Source organism: Habropoda laboriosa, unplaced genomic scaffold, assembly GCF_001263275.1.
Source record: "Habropoda laboriosa isolate 0110345459 unplaced genomic scaffold, ASM126327v1 scaffold761, whole genome shotgun sequence".
Classification (NCBI taxonomy): domain Eukaryota; kingdom Metazoa; phylum Arthropoda; class Insecta; order Hymenoptera; family Apidae; genus Habropoda; species Habropoda laboriosa.
Window position 1 is genome coordinate 122,010 of NW_017100854.1, and position 21,765 is coordinate 143,774.

A 21,765-nucleotide genomic window follows, 5' to 3' on the forward strand; every position below is an offset into this window, starting at 1 on the left:
AGATGGACGCGTAGAGGTCATGTGAAGGTGACGTACATTTTCCGTAATGGAATCATATAATATTTAACGCATTAGTCAACGCAGCTCTTTATTTCTTACAAAAAAAAAAGTATTAAAGTACCTATTTATGTCGAGAAACCATTACTTTAGGAGATATTTTTGTCTCAGTATTGCAAAGTGGTACTAGTAGACCTAGGTACACCTACATTTTTTGAAATCTATCGATGGTTTAACACAGCTTATCTAGAGAGATCTTCTAGCCAGGTCCTCTTGAGCCTTCTTTCAACGTGCTGGAATGATAATTCGATGACTAGATGTTTTTGGTGGTTTAAGTTTCGATTTCTGTATTTTGTAGCATATAATTTGACTACGTCGTTGATCAGAGGTACTCGTAGATTGTTGTGTAAAGTTTGTTTGGAGACATATCATGGTATATTTGTTAGTAGTCGGAGAGTTTTTGATTAAAATGTCTGCAGGATTTTTGTATTACATGCCTTGGTGCACGCCCATAATTCGATTCCGTATGCCCAGATTGGGACTATTATTGTCTTGTGTAACAATGCTTTGTTTTCAGGTGTGAGCTGTAATTTTCTTTCTATTAACCAATTCATTTGTTTTATTTTTAGTGTCAGCTGTTGTTACTTTGTCTTGATGTGAACTTTCCAAGTTATTTTTTGGTTTAGGTGAAATCCAGGGTATTTAATTTCGGTCTTAGCTTGAATGGAAGAGTTGTTTATCGTTACATTTGGACAAGTACCGTTTCTTAAGGTGAATGTGATCTGAGTGGATTTGTCACTGTTGATTTTGATCCTTCATTATCTCAGCCAAGATTGCAAAGTTTAGGTGGTTTTGAAGATTTTTTGAGGCTATAACCGGATTTTTGTGTAGTGAGAGTATGACAGTATCGTCTGTAGATGAAGTATAGGTATTGTCCTAAAACACTACCTTGAGGTATTCTTGATTTTATCGGGTGATAGTTTGAGAGAGAATAGTTTTCCTTCATTTCGATTATTTATTAGAGAAGTATGATTTTAGTATAAGATAATAGTGGTTTGGAAGATTTCTTTTTAATTTATATAGAAGTCCATTATGCTAGACCTTGTCAAATTCCTGTTGAATACCCAGAAATACTGCTGCACTTATTTTCAAGGCTCTCCATAATTTTGTGAAGTATTCTCTGACATTGATGTATGGTTGAATGCTTTTCCCTAAAGTCAAGTTGATGCTCAGGGATTAGGTTTTTCAAGGAATTTTCGTCTTTTAGTCTTTTAAGGAGTAATCTCTCAAATACCTTAGACATTATTGGCAGGAAGCTTGTCGGTCGGTATGATGTGATTTCTGCAGATGGTTTACCTGGTTTTACTACTAGGATGATCTGAGCATACTTCCATTATACGAGATAATAACACAACCGCAGCATGCTATTGTAGATAGTGGTTAACGCGACAAATGCCTTTTTGGGTAAATGTTTCAGAATTTCGCCAACTATTTGGCCGTATTCTAGCACCTTATAAGAGTTCATGTTCATTCTTTCTTTCTGTACTTAGGCCGGCGAGAAGAATGTTATCAATGACCATTCTTAAGAGGAAGTATTGAGAGAATTTGTAACTTCATTTTATCCCTAATGTTATAGCTGGTGTATATAGCAGTGCAAAGTGAAATTTTTTTGACAGCGATCGATAACCGAGAAGTGACGTGTACGCGTCGTTCACGATACCGCGCGGGTGAATCTCTGTTCGCCCGTCCCTGAGCGCGGGCTCTACGCGCGCTCTGATTGGCCAGTGTTTTTCGTTAATAATTCGAAAGCGAAGCTTCAAACTACATTTTGGAAAAAGAAAAAGTTGTTCAGAGTCATCTTAGCAACCCCCCATTTCCGGATGTTCGAAGAGTTACGGGCCACCCTGTATATATGTACTGTATAACTGGGCAATATCTCGGCATGTTTTCGGCAAATTTTTCGAATATGCTGCGTTAATGCTTTCAGCAACGAAATATGTTTTCTTCGAAGTTTTTGCTTCATGATGATGAACCAACCATATATTTTCGATCAGATTTCCATCGAGGGACTGAGACACTTAATCGCTGCAATCACGATCAACAATTTTCTGAACCCCATACCAGCCAAATTTTGATGTGTTTTATTGATTTCAATATTGTGCTATGCCATGCGAAACCATATTCTTTTAAACGACTTTTTATTGTAGTTATGCTTACATTTATACTTTGTTTTGTCAAGTAAGACTGTTCTTTACGTAATGAAAGTGTGGGATTCTTTTTTAAAAAGCTAAATAATCGCTTTTTCTTCCCTAGTTACAGTTGCTCACTCTGAACTTCGACTTGGAAAATCATTCACACATTTTAGCTCCTTATACATAACCTACTTCTTGTACCTATTTCTTCGAGTACTCTTTTGACTTATGCACGCAGTACTTACAATGATGTACTTACATATCAAAGTGTCAGTCACCGATTTTGTTGAAATTTAGGTATATTGTAGTTCTCATAAAAATATTTGACACGAATTGTTTTTTATCGACAACCATCCATGTTAAAGGGGTGAAAATCACCCCCAAATTTGAAGCTGCGAAACCTATTTCGACAAATATCTCAGAAACTATTAGAGATAGAGCAATTGTGTAACTTGATGAAATTAGTACCTTTAAAAAATCCATTTGTTTACATAGTATATTAAAAAATAGCATATTTTTGATAATAATTCCAGTTAAATGTTAATACATTTTCTTAAATATTTGTTTATAAAAACTACATATCCAAGCCCAAATTACGGATAAATTGAAATTTTGATTCTTACATTACAAAAAATGATTGTACTCTTAAAATATTTTTATAAGAACTACATTATACTTAAATTTCATCAAAATCGGTGATTAACACTTCGATATGTTCCCTTGTTAACTGGGGAAATCTTTTAGTGTAGACTGCACTCATCTCAAACATCTGTAATTCTCAACAATACAAACAAGTCTAACAGACTTGAAAGAAACGCGTATTGATAACGACCCTAATGTTTAGATTATTACGGCCTCCTTTTTTTTACCTATCGCGTTTCATGAATATCACAAATATGCTCCTGTGAGATTGACTGTATATACGTACATATGTATGAGTACAATCACTCACAGTGAAACTCGTATAGTGTGTATCGACGGATATTATAGCTAACATAAGTGTAGTAGCAGTCTAGTTTAATATATTTTCATAACTTGTATAAAAAATAAAGAAATAGAAATTGTTTTTTATTACAAAAAAGTAACAAAAACTAAAATGTGACGGAAATTAACCCAACATGATATGAAACAACGCATAATTACACAATAATACTGTACAAAACTAATTTTAATATATAGGGTATCCTTTATTATTTATAACTCATTGTGATCGTTGTGGCATTGATTTTATTAATATTTTTTTAAAATTTGGTTGAATTTATCCACGCCCTTTGTAGTATCAGTTTTAATTGATTTTTGTTCGATATTGCAAATAACTGTAATATCCTTTTTAATCCCTGCTAAATATGCTCTATTATGTAATATTTAAATCAGGAAATTGCGGTAATGTTTGGATCTCTTTAGGACAATTATACAAAAGCCATTCAGGTGCCACTCTGGATCATTGTCTCCATAAAACATAAACAAATTTAATATTCCCAACTTTTTTTGCACTATCCTTCAAATTCTTTTTTAAAGTGCTTAAATAAACCCACTTGTCCATAATTCCACCTATGAATTCCAAATTTCTAACTCTACGTGCCGAAACACAGCCCCAGATCATGACACAATTACCTCTGGAGGATGGTAGGTGATCGATAGGTGTTCAAAATCACAGTTCTTGTTACGTTTTTATTTTTTATGCTATTCCTTCTTCGCTGGAGGATCACTCGCGAATGACTTTTTCCTGTCGTGACCGATTCCTGAAAGCGTTATTTTTGCATGGTGAATTGAATAACCAATGCGTGCTTTGAAATAGAATGCGTTTATTGCGTATCGCGTGAGTAGCTTGGTTAGATGTCTACGGTGTGACTCTCTAAGCAAGACTGACTTTCCGACGAGGAAAGCCCCTTTTTCTAACTGTTACCAAATGTGCCTCGCCAAGGGCCTCGAGGGTTGGTTCACGATGCACGTGGCGTCGTACTCCCCGGGCCCGATATCGCCTACTCCGGTTACTATAAACATTCAGTCCGGCCGCCCGAATGCCCGACTTGACAGCGCCTTAGAATTCCCTTACATTTTATTCCTCCGATTGGCCGAACGCTAGTTGCTAGTCAATCAGCGTGTTTCTAAATTCATCAACAATCATCTTTTCGCACGGGGAACGTGCACTGTTTGGCAACGCAGTGATCCTCCAGGCCGGGACGACTACATGACGCGGTCGGTATCAGCTCTTCGGAGTTACGCGGTTTAAACCATCCGCTGTGTTATTGAGGCCGTAGACGAAAGTTTTTGAAGAACAAAACATGCTAGTCGAAGTCGAAAAAACTAAGAACGGCTTTCTCAAAAATAGCTTTGTTGAAGCGCGTGTCATAAACCACGTTGGCCGTTTGCGCGCCAACTGTTTCCACACTGTGCGCGGCTGGTCGCTACACCTTCATGCTTCTTGGTCCAGTTTAAATTTTTTATTCACCACTCTTCGTTTGACTTCCGCCAAATTTTAATTTTTCCATCTGACCAAAACATATTAGTCTTACTCTCATTGATGAAAATAACATTCTTTCAAAAGTTATAGTCTTTACTATTGTACTCCTGTGCGAATTTTAATCTTTTTTTACTATTTTTGGCATTCGTGTACGGTTTTCGTCAGGCTATGCGACTATTATAATTACATTTTCTTAATATTCCTCAAACTGTTTCGCCACTTACAGATTTTTGTAAATATTTAAAAATGTCTGCTGCAATTATTGGAGCACTCTCTTTTGAATTTATTTCATTTTTAGACCTATCCACCATCCGTCACTCTCTGTTAGTTTTTTCTGTGGACTAATTTTCACTTTATTCTTTAAGCGGTTTTCTTTTTTAAAACGCTTCATTATATATTGAACTGTTGAAACACTTCTGTTCATTATTTTTGCAATGTCTTTATAAGACATTCCATTTTTCATATACTGAATTACAAGTTCACGCTTTGCAATTGTTGTTTGTCTCATATTTCAATTATTTTTATGAAAATCGTCTGACAACTGTACGTGAGAACAAATGTACTCTCAACGTGTATAATAAATTGAAGAAACAGATGGACAACAAAAGATCGCGTCAAGCATAAACATAAAACGTATTCAAATAAACGCAGGAAAATTCAGATGTACGATTTTGAATGTGAGGTTAATTTTCACCATATTTTAGTTTTAGTTGCTTTTGTTGCGACCTCATTAGGACGCAACGAAGCCTCGGTCTAGCGGATTATCGTCATAAAATGTGTCGATCACATTTGACCGCCAGACTGAGGTGCAGAACATCTTTCGACCAACCTAGACCTCCCTTGGACTAACCAGCGCCGTAAACGTCGTAAAACAGTACTGCTTTCGGTACCGACAATTTTCATTAACAAATTCCATTCCCCAAAAGTGGCTCCATCCAGGATCACCCCTTCTCCAAAGAAACGCGCTAAAGGCGCACGGAGAAAATGGTCACGATCATTTAGGCACGCTGATTGGTGATTTCTAACATCTTGAATCGATCAATCAGCGTGCATGACATTCGACGTAACTGGTGAAAAGTTCAATATAAGGACTAGTTCCAAGGCAGTTCGAGACAGTATTCAAAGATACTTAAAGCAATAACAGGTAAAGGCACAAGGCATTCCACTTTCATTCTACATTCTAATACAAAAGTTTCATTAATTAAAAGCTACAATGAAAACTTAATTAATAACTATGACGTATTAAGTCACGACAATCACTTGATTGAACTTACAGGTACGTACGACTTAAATCGTATCCCATACCGAGTTAGAGTCAACTTCCCTCCTGTTTATCAGTCTGAAGAACGACCCTATTCTTATAAATGGCAACCTGACTGCATTCCTACTTTATTTTCCAACTGATATTATTAGTATTTACGCTTATGACAATTTCTATTCTGTTTTTACTACCAATGCAGGATTCGTCTTCTACATTAGAGATTTTTTTAAAATTTTTCTCTATGTGTTAATATCAGAGGCGCGCTCGTGTAGTCGCAACGTGATCTGGACAAAGACTAACTGTCGAACAAAACACGAGCACTGGCACGAGCGGGCACCGCTCACGCCACAGACAAAAGACGCACCCAAGTCCCGAATCGCCATCAGGATTAACGAGAATCTCTCTCGTTACAACACTCTACACTCACTACAATCACTTATGCGATTAACAAACGTTAATCTAAAATACATTATTGTAGATAGTAACATAGACGAATATGTTGGTAAATTGGTGTGGAGTTAATAGACACTACAACTCTTACCAAGGCAAAAAATAATAAAAAACAAAAGTTCGAGACAGTATTCAAAGGCATACATATGTAGTATAGACCAGAGATGGGGAACCTGCGGCCTTATTTATCTTTGTACTACGGTAAAAGAATGTGATTTATTAGATGAGGAATTTTGTAGAAATGCTGCGTTTTTGTGTGATATTATGGCAAAGCAAAATGAACTAAATATTTCTTTGCAAAGTAAAACAAGACATATATGTATGTGACATGTGGAAAAAATTCAGGTATTTCGAAAAAATTAATTTTTTTCAAAATTCTTTTCTCTAAATCATTTTCTTAAATGAGCAGAAATATGTTGTACCTATATGAAACTTTCAATAACTATATAGCTGTATTGGACATGCTAATTGAAGAATACCATGGATAGATTTTCTCATTTCGAAGAACATACTTTAGCAATGAAATTGGCGTATGAGCCACATTTAGTTGATATTTCTACGGTACCCATGGAACTGCAGATGAAATTAATTGAATTGGGAGCAGATAATATCATAAAGAATTTTTTTGATACAAAAAAAGATCCCATTGAAATATGGAAAAATGCAGTTGAATACCCATGTTTACGTAAACACGCTCGTCGTCTGCTGTCTTGCTTTGCAACTACTTACTGTTGCGAATCAACTTTTTCATACCTTACACAAATTAAAACTCATTTAAGGACTCAGATATCTGATATTCATTTAGAAGACCAACTCAAGCTGTGTACAACTAAACTGGTGCCTAAAATTCTTTATTACTTAATTACTTTATTCATATTAAATTATTTTTTAAAATAATACAGTTCTTTTTCTATTTATTCATGAATAATACACAGAGTGAATGTAAAATAACTACAATAAATTTTCATTTCAATAACAATTTGGAAAGTTATTTATTATCTTTATAATTATATTTTTTAAATTTTGTATTGATATAAAATGTAGATGAATGTATTATTATGAAGATATTGTAAATTAGTATGTTTTACTTCGTAAGTAGTGTGGTTCGAAAGATCGATGTGGCCTTTCCACTATTTCAGAAAATGAATATGGCCTTTCATATAAAAAAGGTTCCCCATCCCTGGTATAGACAGTACACAAATACAGTTCACAAGCAGTCCACACATTTATTCGTCACATAACATTCATACGTATAACTCCATCAGTCGAGTCTCATTAACATTCACTTTTGTAAATAGTTTGTTAATAAATTTTTATATATTAAAACACACACACACATTCATTCATCATACCCTGAAACAGGCTTCGCTGACTGTGAAAAGTCAAACAAGCCAACCAGCAAATTCACGAAGAGCTTCGTTTCTTAACCCTTTCGCTACGGCAGATTTTAATGCGTAACGTGGGCGACTGACGATAAATTTTTAACCACGGCTGCAAAATTTGTTATTCTGGCCGTATCGTTTTAAAATTCGGTTTATTAAATTAAGATGAGAGTGCGTAAAGGATGAAATTAAGTATTAAGTTAAGATGAAAATGGACCAAAAGACTCCGACAATATAGTGCGAGCAAATTTTCAAAACGCCTATAGGCGCCAATAGTAACGAAAGGGTTAATATACAACGAAAATTTAATCTTTGTACGTGCTGGTACAACTGTTTTGTAATAAAAAATAATTTCAATTCTTTTATTTTCTGTAGAAGTTATGAAAATATGTTAAACTAGAAGTTAGTAATTCAGTTTTTGTCAAAATCCCTATCGTACTACTAAATTTATTGTTAGCTAGAATATCCGTCGATACTAAAATATCAAATATCCGAAAATATCCGTGAACGACTGTATATCGTTTAAAAGGATGCATAAGAAATGCATGAAATATTAATTGTGAGTTATTTCATCTTGATTTAGCACAATTTGGAGCATGGACATTTGGACCACCTCATGGTTTTGCCAGAATCGTTCGTTGGAATGTAGAAAAGTCTCCCGAACGATTGCCCAGCGGCGATGTTGAAGCGATTTTCTCAATTATGGACAGCGAATTCACCCGGTCAATGTGGAATTATCCCTTTAAATTAACATATAGACTAATTCTTCGAGAGAAGGAATTACATTTCAATATCGGTATATACAATCCCAGCAAAGATCATACATTTAGTTTTAATCTGTTACTGCACACCTACTTTAAAGTGCCAGATGTTAGAAGATGCCAGATTACTGGCCTCCATGGGTGCACGTTTATCGACAAGGTATAATCACTATAATACTCAATTATTCCCGTATTATTTAGATAAGGTGAATAAATAAGTGTATTTCCACAAGCATTTAACGAATAAAATATTTATTTACAGACAAGAGACAACCAAATTTTTCAAGAGGGTCGCGATGTGGTAACAGTGTGTGAATGGACAGATAGAATTTATCAGAATACGCAACCGGAACACATCATTACTAACGTTGTATCCGGCAGAAAAATGCGAGTACAGAAGTACAATTTCCCTGACACGGTGGTTTGGAATCCTTGGCAAGAAAAAGCTCGCGATATACCTGACTTTGGTGATGATGAATTTCCGAACATGATATGCGTGGAAAGTGGACACGTTAGCAGTCCAGTTATATTACTTCCTGGAACAGCTTTCGAAGCCAGTCAAATTTTACAGGTATAGTGTATTTGCATACTTTTCAAATTAACAGATTTAGTAAAATTCTTATCAATTCAGATTCACGCTCTCAGAATAATTTTAATGATATTAACAAAGTATTTACGGTATCAAATTTTTAGAAAATTTTCATTTGAAAACTTGATTGTATTGTCAGCCATTAATATTTATAAATTATTGTTCAAACATACACTTCATACACCTTGTTAAACGCGTCTTGAAATGGATAGTAAACTGAATAATAGAAATACATATATACATGCACTACCGGCCAAAAGTTTGGAATCACTCTGCATTGCAAGTTGCACAAAAATTCCCCCCTCCCCATTTATAATAATTTTTTAACGAATTTTTTATCATTCAAATCAATCGAAATGAGGTAAAGTGCTATTGATCTCCACAACATAAATTTATAAATTTCAAATCGCTCGAACTTCGTTAAATTTGCACGTAGTATACCACCGACTAATTGTAAGAATTGAATGTAACTATTAGGTTGTCCGGAAATAAATTGCGGTTTCTGTACATAAGATTTAAACACGTGTAATTTTTCTTAGAATGAATTTATTTAATCGAAATAATTTCCATTAGAATTTGTAAACTTTTTCCAACGTTTTACAAGAGTTTCTATTCCATTACAATAACAATCAGGAGTTCTAGAATTAATAAATTCCACGAAGGTATTTACAACATCCTCTTGTTTACAGAAAATTTTTTCTCGCAAAAAGTTATCCAAATGTTTAAAAAAATGGTAATCTGTAGGGGAATAAGGAGGGTGTGTCAATGTTTCATAACCCAATTCGTCTATCTTCCGAATCGTGAATTGTAATACGTGCGGAAGGGCGGGCGTTATCGTGTAGGAGTATTGGTCCCTTACGATTTACCAAACTTGGTTGTATAACAAATAACTTTTTATGCATTTCTTCCAGTTCCTTACAATATCTTTCTGAAGTAATAGTTTCATTATTATTTAGGAAGTTGTAGTGAATAACACCTGCTTTTGACCACCAAACTGTCACCATAACTTTCTTTTGGTGTAACTTTGGTTTCCGGAAGTGCTTTGGAGCTTCGTCGTAGTCTAGCCACTGAACTGAACGACGGCGATTATCATACAGGATCCACTTCTCATCGCACGTTATTATTCGATGAAGAAATGGTTCACTTTCGTTTCGCTTAAGGAGTGCAGAGCAAATTTCGAATCGACGACTTTTCTGCCCTTCGTTGAGTTCATGGGGAATCCATTTATCAAGCTTTTCCGATTTTCCAATTTCCTTCAAGTGATTAGATACAATTGTTTTACTTACATTTAGATTTTCTGCAAGTTCTCTCACAGTTGTACACGGGTCATCTTCGACATATGCTTTCCTTCTTTATCTTCGAGACTTTCATCACCACCGCGAAATATTTTAAACCAATGTTGAACAGTACGTTCACTAGTTGTGCTTTCACCGAACACATGATTGATATTGCGGGCAGTTTCCGCGGCTTTACGTCCTAATTTAAATTCATATAGAAATATGGTACGAATTTGCTTCTTGTCCATTGTTACGTTTTTATGATATACTCGGAACAAATGACGGTAAAAAACAAAAGTGTATCGCTTATATGATAGAGCGACATCTACGCGTTCAAACGGTATATTACTTAATAAACATAAATTTAAAATATATAGTATAGAAAAGCCCTAAATATATGACATAACAGAAAACCGCAATTTATTTCCGGACAACCTAATACATATATGTATATACTATGACAAAAAATAAAGGGTCACACAAGTTTGAGGTCTTGATCAAATTTGACATGTTCGACTAAACGATATACCTACAACTAACAACAAGAACTAGGTTTTGTTCGAGTGCTGTTGTCCAACTACCCTGGTAGCTTGCAAACTACATGTATCTTCGTACTAAAAGTAATTACACACTGATTGGTTGTTGCTAAAAATTTTCTTAGAAAGGGTGCAGCAAAATCTAGCCCGCATTAAAATGAGCAGAAGTTCGACAACAGTACGGAATATCCTTCAGGATTGATCTTCCAAACAAATGTTAATTTTCCCTTCGAAAAGTCCACCTTTTATCGTAATAAAAGGTTAGGTATGTATACACGTACATATGTATGCAGTTATTGAGGACGAGGGAAATGAATTTCTCAAACACTGACCAATAAAATAATTACTCTTGTCAGAATATATTTCGAAATATGCTGATAATAAATGGAAATATTTTCGACTCAAAAATAGCTCTTCTCCGTAATCGTCTTATAAAATGTGCCAACGGAAGTCCAAACAGTAAGAATAAAGAGAAAACTACATATTGTTTCCATATGTGACAAAGGATATTTTTTGCGAGAAAGTTCGTAGTAGCAATAGTAGCAAAAATTTCAAAACATGTGCGGATGTGCTTTAACAAAATGTCGAGACACTTCATAAATTGCTATTCAGAAACTTAAAATGAAACAATTTACCGTTCATTAAGGAGAATCAGCTTGAAGGCGAAGGAAAAGAAGCATAAGTCAGTCCTTTCCAATAAAACTGTTATGTAAATAAAAATAATCTACCGCCGGTTATACAATCTATTAATTACAAGAAGAAGACAGCTTATTTCAAAAAGACAATAACACGAAAGATACATACAGCAAAAGTAGTAAAATGCTTACAAACCAAAAATTTTCTCTATTAGAATAACCAGCTGAAAGTTCTGATTATGTATATGTACATACTTATGTACATATGTACGCCCAATAGAAAATATCTTGCCGATTATAAAAGAAAGATTGGTAAAATATGTACAAAAATCCGTCATTAAGTGTTCACGACCTGTGGACAAGAACGTAACGAGAATGGTACAATGTTAAGCCAGAAATTATTCATAATTTAATAGAAAGAAACCAAGAAGATTGAAAGCAGTAGCAAACAATAAAGACAAAGGATAATATATATAATACTTAATACATAAATTAAATACATTGTACAGTAATATCTTTCACATTGTCGCTCTGGTCGGAACCGAACGGCGACAGTTCGGGTAGAGGAGACATGGTTTTCGGGGGTCGCAGCCCGCCTTTGTAGTTTGCCGAACAAAGACAAGAACAACGAATAAAAGATAAGGATGAAACGAGGGTCCAGGCAACCGAGCGATTTAAACACCAGCGTTTTTCTGTATGAACAAGTTAATAACATATTGATGAGATTGTTCTGATCAAAATGAGACCAAACACGATATAATTTTAACATTTACTTATTAATACTTGAGTGGTTAATTTCATTTTATAATAATCGCTTTGAATGTATTACAAAAACAGATTGCTAGAAAAATACATCAAATATCTGTACAAACTGTTTACTTTATACTTTTTTGTCGAGTGTATTTACGTAACCTGTGCCAAGAATTTTATGATTCACTGTATTTAGTATGAAACAAAAAAATATCCTTTTGTTTGTTTATTTCTTTAAAGTTACTCCACTTTGTGGTTATTAGCTAACCACATTATATTACAATACATTATTTATCGTGATTTACATTATACATATAGGATGCCTCAGCGGAAGGAGGCCACCTAAATATCTCTTGTTTTTAATGACATGAAAAATATTTATAGTACAATTTGAATGATTTTGAAAGAGGAATATCATGGAAGACAAATTTTTTTGTTAGTTTTTTCAAGGTCATCGGTATTTCTTATCCGGGAAGCCTGTAGTTTTTTCTATTGCATCTTGTAGAGGATGAAAAAATATATTTAAGTATACCTGAATCATGACCTTCAGATGACCTTGAATACCAAAATTGTAATGACATTGTAAGACAATGTTAGGATGGTATGTGAACTTACAAGATGTGTGTAATAGAAAAAAATACACGCTTCCCCGATAAAAAATACCGATGACCTTGAAAAAGCTAACAAAAAAATGACTCGACAAAAACATTTGTCTATCGTGGTATTCCTCTTTTTAAATTATTCAAATTATACCATAAAAGTTTTTCATGCCATTAAAAACAAAGGAGATATTTAGATGGCCTCCTTTAGTTTAGACACCCTGTATAATAATATAGAGCATATTGTGATCGCGGAATATAATGGTAAATGCATGATAAAGATAGGCTTATTTAGCCGTATTATAATCTGTTATACAGGGTGAGGCACCTAACTTGAGAACTTTAAATTACTTGCTGTACACATGTAAGAAAATGTCTCAAACAAAAGTTGCACAACAACGAGCATAGTGTTCGAGAGACTGTTTCCAAATCGTTGGATTGTGCGGGGCAGTAACATGTCAGCCAGGTCGCCCACCAGATCTAACGCCGCTTAATTATTTTCATTGAAGGAACTGAAAAATTAGGTTTATCGCTTTTAACCAACAATCATCGAAGATATACGGGAACATGCCCTTACTGCATTCGCTCATTATCCGATTACCGCATTGGTTGTAATGGATAACAATTGGAACTCCATTTGAAATAAAACTTATTTTATTAATGTATCAGTAATTGTTAACTTTACACCCTACTTCGTATGATACCTTTTTACACAGTGTTTGATACTTCATCGAAATTCGGGAAAAAATATTGGACATCTCATTTAAAAAACTGAAGGTGATATTTCGATAAAAATGTAAGATAATAACAGGCCTGCGATACAGATGTTTTATTGCCCTTTGTTTAAGGACACGACTGCTAGGACCCACGGATTTCGGGAGAGGAAGATTTTCTTTCGTAGAAAGTAAAAACTTTCCTCTCACGGTTCTGTCCGCTACAAGGACATTGTATTCGTCTTGAAACGCTCTATCAGAATGTAAATGAAAAACCATATCATTCCATTTAAAAAGAATGGGTTGACCTTCATATCTTCTCTATGCTTCCACGTACAAAAAAGATTATTGACATCAGATTATGTGCCCCTCGAAACGCAAGTTTGGTCTGATGCATTTTTCTCTATCATCAAAAGCAAGCGAGTTATTCAGATGACCTGTTTTAAATTCCCCACCCTGTATATGGGTATATTCATGGTATTTATTCAGAAGTTCGCTGATTAGAGACGTGAATACTTCACGGTTAGTATCAGATTTTAGGTAAATCGAGAGGTCCATATTGACTTGGATATGTGGCATTGTCCAAGGCGGAGATTTTGGTATTCTTCTGTATATGGTATCGGAAAGCTTGATGTTCAGTTCTTGTTCTGTGTTATACTCTGTAGCAGAATGGTTTTGGGTAATTGCTATGCTGGTGATATTGTGTGCTGAATCGTTTTGAAAATGTGTTTAGGTATACGGGTCGGCGGGGGGTCGTTGAATTTTTGATTGCTTGGGCGGCATAAAGGATTTTTCGGGCGGCATTAAGGCTTCTTTGAGGATGCTTAAAGGGGTATTGCAACCATGGAAGTCTAAAAAAGTTGGGTAAATCAAACATTTTTTTTCGTCGATAAATATTTGGTAAAAAGAAAACAATTTTCATACGGAACGTTAAGCAACATCTTAACTCTATTTTCATATTTTTTTTATTACTGTAAAATTATAAAATGGTATAGTTGTACAACATTATGTTCAGCGGTATCTTGTTAGCTTGCACCCAGCAGTAAAAGTGACTGGAATATAGAAAATAAAAAATTTTTATGTCAACTTAAACAAAAATAGATTATCTTCAATGTAGCGTAGGATTTTTTAATGATTTCGAAAAATGAGAAAATGGCGGCTTGTTAAAGACAAAACTATCGTTTTCGCTGAAAAAAATCAACTTTAAATATTTATAAAAATTGAACAAGTTAAGATATCAAAAAATCCTATGCTACATTGTAGATTGTTTTATGAAGAATAATATGTAAAAATTTCAAGTTAAACGGTTGGAGAATTTCGGAGATCTACTGGGTGCAAGGTCGAAAAACATAGTTTCGAGAAAAACACATCTAAAGTTTTCAGTTAATCTTTCTCTGAAATAAAAGAAAATTTTTTTAAATTCACCCTTAATCTGCGATTCCAGGGCCATGAAGAGACCTTTTTGTCCCTAAAAAATCGTCAGCTGCTCTTAACATTTGTCGAGCTTGTTTCGAATTTTCCCAAGCCCGAATCTCCGCATGTCTTAGCCGTCGTTCGTGTATTACTTTTCAAATATTGTGTGCATTATTTCCAATCTTTAAATTCATAAGTTGCATCATTGACAGAATGTTTCTATAATCATTAAAAATACTAGCACCAATAAATGCTGCAATGTTAACTATTCTTTTGCTACAAAATATTGTTTTTGAAGCAATTGTCCAATATACTTTGTTAATACAATTTAAAAATGTACGGTAAGGTAGTTTTCCTCAAATTAAGTCAATAAACAAACGTTAAAAGTCATATTAATGGCAAGAAATTAAACTAAATTTTTCCCTTTTAACGTCGTTAGATCGGGCCGTCTTACCTGACATGACATGCAGTCGTTTCATTTAAAAATTTTTTAAATTTCAAAAAACCCTTCCACCACTGTATTCTACACATGCAAAACTTTAAAAGAAAGGCAAACAAATTTTCGATTTTTTTTAAACCGACAAGGTTGCTACCCTTAAGGTAGAGCTGGTTCTAAACGCTCCTACAATCGTTCTAATTGTCACGTGATGTACAGGATCCAGTAATTTGAGAAGCGAGCGACACACATATAATTACTCCACAATCAAGCTTAGATCTGTTAAGTGCTTTGTAGGTGCTCACGAGAATGCTTTGGTCTGCTGCCTCAGTTATTTGCTGCAATGATTTTTATGATACTCAGGCGGGAGAAACAATCCTTTTTTAGTTTCGTTATATGGTTTTTCCACGTTACACTATGTTACTCCTAAAATTTTAACATTGTTCGCTGGGTGGAGCACAGTGAAGGGGTGGAGGAAACTAATAGTGAGGATAGGCAGAAAAGGAAAGATTGTGGGCGTTTCGTCCTGGGCCTCCTAGTGGACTCGTCAGTAATGCTTTCTAGGAGACCCGTACCTTAGACTCGGGAAGGACTGGAAGGATTCAGGTCATAAGTATACATATACATATAAATAATATTTCCCCCACTATGCGACTGAGATGATCTCGCTCGAGTTGAGGCGCGGCGTGAGGACGCGAGAAGGAGTCCTCCCACCACAACTCCAGCGACTGCCGTTGGTTTATGTTACACATTCTGCGTGTTCGTACCGCATAGTGGGGAAACCTTGGGAGGGGAAATTTTCTCGTGAGCAAGAAGTTAAGCGGCTCTGGTATATAGTATTTATATGTATACTAAATGGGAGCCTTTATGAAGACTAGCAAGAAGAAGGACTGGGCGGTTAGTCCATCCCTCTGGTGGCAGAGCGTAGGAGGTGGCACTACAATAGTGTTGCCTAGATATAGTTTTACATCGTCTTGTTTTTTCTGTCTGGAGAATACAATAATTTCTGATTTGGCTTGAGAGAACTTGAAGCCTGAGGAGTTTGACCACTTATATGTATAGTTTGTTCAGTATACATTACAGTATCTTCTGTGTCGTTTACAGTTTTTTTCCTTTGAAAATAATGGTCAGGTCATTAGCAAAAAGGAAGACTGGTGGGGTTATTAGTTTTTTTTAATTATTATGTTATATTTACAACTGGCTCTATAGATCCAACCAGCAAATTGGATGAACGTAGATAGAACGTAGATAGATAAGCCAACTCTTAGCAGCGTTTCCACTACCATATTAAATTATTTGTGTTACATCTGTAGATCAGTCGGCTTGTTCCTTTTTAATCTTCTAATTTCTGATGGTTTGCCTAGTTCTCTAGCCAGCTCGTTGGGGTGGTTTTTAATACTATTTTTGTGTGTTGTTGCGAATTTTTCTATTTGTTCATTGACATTTTTTATTCCCAAATCTTTATGGAGAGTATCTCCAGTGATATACCATGGAGCAGCAGCCATGGTTCTTAGAGCCTTGTTTTGGAATCATTTTTTGGCACAACCCCATAATTGTATTCCATATGTCCATATTGGGATAATAGCGGCTTTACAGAGAAGTATTGTGTAATGTAAGTGGTGATTTGTGTCCCAGGATCCAGTATATGCTTTTCATTTTTAGATCCAGTTGCTTTCTCTTTGTTTTTATGTGACTTTTCCATGTAAGTCTTCTGTCGAGGTGGAGGCCGAGGTATCTAACGCTGTCCTTTATCTTGAGATTTTCATTATTCAGTTTGACTTCAGGGCACATAATATGTCTTGTGGTAAATTAATAGCTGATTTACTAGCGTTAATTTTCATTTTTCATTTTTTTTTTCCCATTCTGCTGTCTTGTTCAATGCTTCCTGCAAGAGTCTTGACGCCTCAATGGGGTTTTCGTGCGACGCTAAGAACGCAGTGTCATCTGCGTACGTGGCTGAGAGCACATCCTCGCTTTCAGGAAGATCTGCTGTGTAGATTTGATATAGAGTGGGGCCTAGTACACTGCCTTGCGGAACACCCGCTATAATAGGGTAAATTTTAGAATATTTACTGTTTTGGTTAACATGAAAATATCTTTCGCTTAAATAGGATTTGAATAGAAGATAATAGTTGTGTGGGAGGTATTGCTTAATTTTGTATAACAATCCTGTATGCCATACTCTGCCGAAGACTTGGCTTATGTCAATGAAAGCGGCGGAACATACCATGCGTTTCTCAAAGCTTTCTTCTACTTTGTTGACTATTCGGTGAATTTGTTCGATCGTTGAGTGTTGCTCTCGAAATCCGAACTGGTGTTGTGGTATTAGGCGTTCTTCTTTTATTATTGATTTGAGACGTTTTAAGAGCAGTTTCTCAAATAGTTTTGACAGAATCGGCAACAATGAAATTGGCCTGTAAGGAGCCACTTCCTTTGGGGATTTGTCTGGTTTATGAATAAGAATTATTTCCGCGAACTTCCACTGTATTGGAAAATACTGTGTACTGATTATTGCGTTATATATTTGCGTTATTGCGACTATTCCATTTCTTGGTGTTTCCTGAAGAATTTTGACAGTTATAAGATCGTATCCAGGTGCTTTTTTATCATTTAGTAGTCTTATCTCTTCTGCAACTGCTTCTCTTTAGGGCTGATATGCTTGATTGGTTTACTGAGTTGCAAAGGGGTGCTGAGATGTTCATCGATGGCACTGTCTTCATTATCAGACGTCGGAATATAATCGGGTCTAAAGATTTTAGAAAGATGAATTGCAAATGTTTCTGCTTTATCTTGGTCGTCCTTGGCCCACGAGTTATTTTCCTTTTTTATGGGAGGAATGTGTCTTATCGGTCTCTTTAATTTTTTTGTAATTTTCCATAATGAGTAGTACTTTTCTTCTTGATATGGAGACAAGTTTTGTATATATTCTCGGATGCTGTAATTTTTTATTTTATGTAGGAGTTTTTTTAATTCAGTGGATAATTTGTTTAATTTTCTCTTATCTTCGGGGTGCCTGGAGTTTTGCCATTTTTTCCTGACGTTTCTTTTTTCTGCGATTTTGTTCCTCAAGAATAGTGGATAGTTTACTGTAATTTTTCCTGCTGCTTTGATTTGCGGTGTCGATTGATATGCAGCATTTTGTAGTGTCCTTGTTAATATCTCTACCGCCTAGTCTATGTCGTCCTCAGTTTTTAATGGGATCCTCAAGTCTACATTTTCGTTTACTCGTGTTTTGTAAAGACACCAGTCTGTTTTTGCGTTGTGCCACGATGGCCGTTTTTTCGCTATTATTACTGTAGAACGCAGCATAAGTATAACTGGAGAGTGGTCAGATGATAGATCAAAACTTGGGTCTACGTCAACTTGATTTAGCGAAATTCCTTTAGTTATGAAAATGTCGAGCAGATCCGGTATTTTTCGGGGATCAGTTGGCCAGTAAGTAGGTTTGCCTGTACTAATATGGTCGTATCCTCTTGATATCATTGTTTTATGTAGTTCTCTACCTTTAGAGTTGGTGATTCTTGACCCCCATTGGGAGTGTGCATTAAACTCCCCTCCTGCAATGAATCTTCCACCCAACGTATTCAGGAACCTGTCAAACTGATCTTTATGTATTAGATGTTGTGGTGGACAGTAGACCGCAGTTATAATCAGTTATTTCATAGTGTGAGATCCTTTCGTTAATGATTACGGCGGTGCCTCCGTGAGCAGCCCCGCTTGGATGCATAGTGTGATATGTCTTGTATTTAAAAATGTTAAAATAACTTCTATCTGTAAAATGAGTTTCTGAAATTAAGAATACATCTATTTTTTGTTCATGTAGAAATAATTCTATTTCCTGTTTGCGTTGTTGCAAACCGTTTGCATTCCATAAGGTTATTCTTATGTTGGAAACCATTGTTTTGTTTTTATTTAATGGTCAGGGTTGCGAGGAGATTTATGATCATGCTGTTTTGATTCATTAATTGATTAAATAATGTTTCGAATTTCTGAAGGAATTGACTTAAAATTACGTTGGTATTGTTATTATTATCAATTTCCGTTGTTCCTTTTGTTACTTGAGCGTAGCTTACGTTTTCCCGTATTGTTTGGCTTCGGGTTAGTCTTATTTTTCTATCTGGCTTACCTCTTGCCTTTTGCAAATCTCTATATACGCTGCATCCTTTATAACTTGCAGGGTGAGGTCCGTCACACAATGTGCATTTCGCTGGAGTGTCGTTTGCTTTGTTGCAGGTGTTAGTAGGGTGATTTTCTGCACATTTCACACAGTAGTATGGCTTTGTACAGTATGCTTTGGTATGTCCATATCTTTGACAGCGATGACACTGAGGTATGACATTCTTTTTACGTGGAGGTTCCAATTCTATTACGATATTAAGAAGATGTTTTAATTTGTAAATTTCTTTATTATTATCACCTGGTTCTTGGTCCACGAAGAATAATGGAAGCGGTTCTTTGGTTTTCCAGCTGAGAATGTTTGTGACATTTCTAATCGTAAATCTTTTTTCTTCTAATTCTTCTTTTATAGCCACTGTTGGGATGGAGCTGTGTAAGTTTTTAATTACTACTCTGTAGGATCTTTCCTGGCGTGGCTGGTATGCGTGCAATGCTATTTTGTTTTGTTTTAGGAAGTAAACTAATCTTCGATAGGCGTCTGGTGTATTTGTGTTTACTTTGATAGTGTCCACTGCTGTTATTTTACAGGTGAATGCTTCTTCTGATAGAACGGTTTTAATGCTGTCCAGTATGAGCGGGTAATTGGTTATATCGTCCATGTATATCGGGGACGGCTTTTGAATTGTATTGACATTTCTGATAGTTTCGATTTCTTGCATCGGTTCATCTTGGCTCAACACTGAGAATCTATTGAAATTTTGTACCTGATTATCATTGTTATCTCTATTTGTGTCAGTTGTTTCTTTTCCGGGTGGACTTCTATTTGTTCTGTATCTCTGTTTCTTTTACCTTTACGAGTATGTATCCGCTGCCATGTAATTTCTAGGGGAGAAGAGTTCGTGTCTATTTGTTGATACTCTTCATGGTTCTGTATTAGTGATGGTTCTACTTGTATTAACCGCCGTCCCGTTTTGTTATGGTTGTTGATAGTACTAGAGGTGGTAGTGTTTGTATGTGTGGTGTGAGTGTACATGTACGTGACCCCTGTTGTCATGATGGGTGTTCTGTCTTGTACTGACTGTCCATAGTATTGAGATATGGAAGGCGAGGTTGTGACCACACTGCTACTGGTGGTGGTGAATATCGGTGAAGAGTACATACCTCCGCTTCCTTGCTACATTTTGCCAGGCGAATACCGTTGATACAACGTTTAGATGAATAAGTACTTGTACCTACTTGTAATCCGATTTCTTACTCTCTTTAACCGTTCGCTTCTGTGTTGACACTCGAGGATCACTATACAGGGTGTCCCGTAAAGAGTGTAACACCCGGAAATGGGGGGTTGCTGGGGTGACTCTGAACAACTTTTTCCTTTACCAAAATGTTGTTTGAAGCTTCGTTTATGAATTATTAACGAAAAACACTGGCCAATCAGAGCGCGCGTGGAGCCCGCGCTCAACCACGGGAGCGCTGACTCTCATCCGCGCGCAATCGTGAACAAATGCGTACGCCTGACTTCTCAGTTATCGACTGCTGTCAACAAAATTTGACTTTGCACCGCTATTTTTATAAGGCTTAGAGAAATGGTTTGTTGCCGTCATTCCGATGTTTGTTTAACAATACATACAGTGGAGGACAAAAGTATTCATACACCCTATAAAATGGAATAACTTTTTTAAAATTGGACCAAACGACTTGAGTTTTTTTGAGAAATTAGAAAGATTAGTTTACTAGATGACGTGCAAAAAAATTGTTGAAAAACTGCAATTAGTCGGAATCGCGAAGAGAATAGCGAAGGTCGTTTTTACAACTTTTTTATCTGAGCTCGTAATGAAAATTTAAGAAATACGTTTTATAGATCTATGTCAATTATACACACGCTGAAAATTTTATCGAAATCGGTTAATGTTGCTATGAGCTACAAACGGTTAAAGATTGTGAAAATCGCACTATCACGACTTTCGGCGTAAAACTGTAATAAATCTGCAGATTCTTACATCTTTCGATGCCTGTCGCTTGTTTCTCCATCCACCGATTTCGATGAAATTTTCAACGTGTGTATAATTGACATAGATTTACAAAACGTATTATTTTTTTCTTCATGAATAACAAATAAGTCGTTTAATAACTGTGTTCGATACTTTTATTCGTTATCCGAAAGGAATAAAGTGTTTTATTACTTATGAAAAACTTA

At 35.6% G+C, this 21,765-nt stretch overlaps 1 protein-coding gene across 1 annotated transcript in view; it reads left to right on the top strand.

Annotated features, from left to right (window-relative positions):
* The window catches only part of LOC108577355 (glucose-6-phosphate 1-epimerase), a 98,430-nt gene that overhangs the window by 71,307 nt on the left and 5,358 nt on the right, over nucleotides 1-21,765 (top strand). Inside the window, exons 3-4 of the mRNA XM_017940496.1 lie at nucleotides 8,330-8,667; nucleotides 8,770-9,078. Of these exons, the coding sequence (XP_017795985.1) occupies nucleotides 8,330-8,667; nucleotides 8,770-9,078 (647 nt within the window). The remainder of the gene's footprint in view (nucleotides 1-8,329; nucleotides 8,668-8,769; nucleotides 9,079-21,765) is intronic.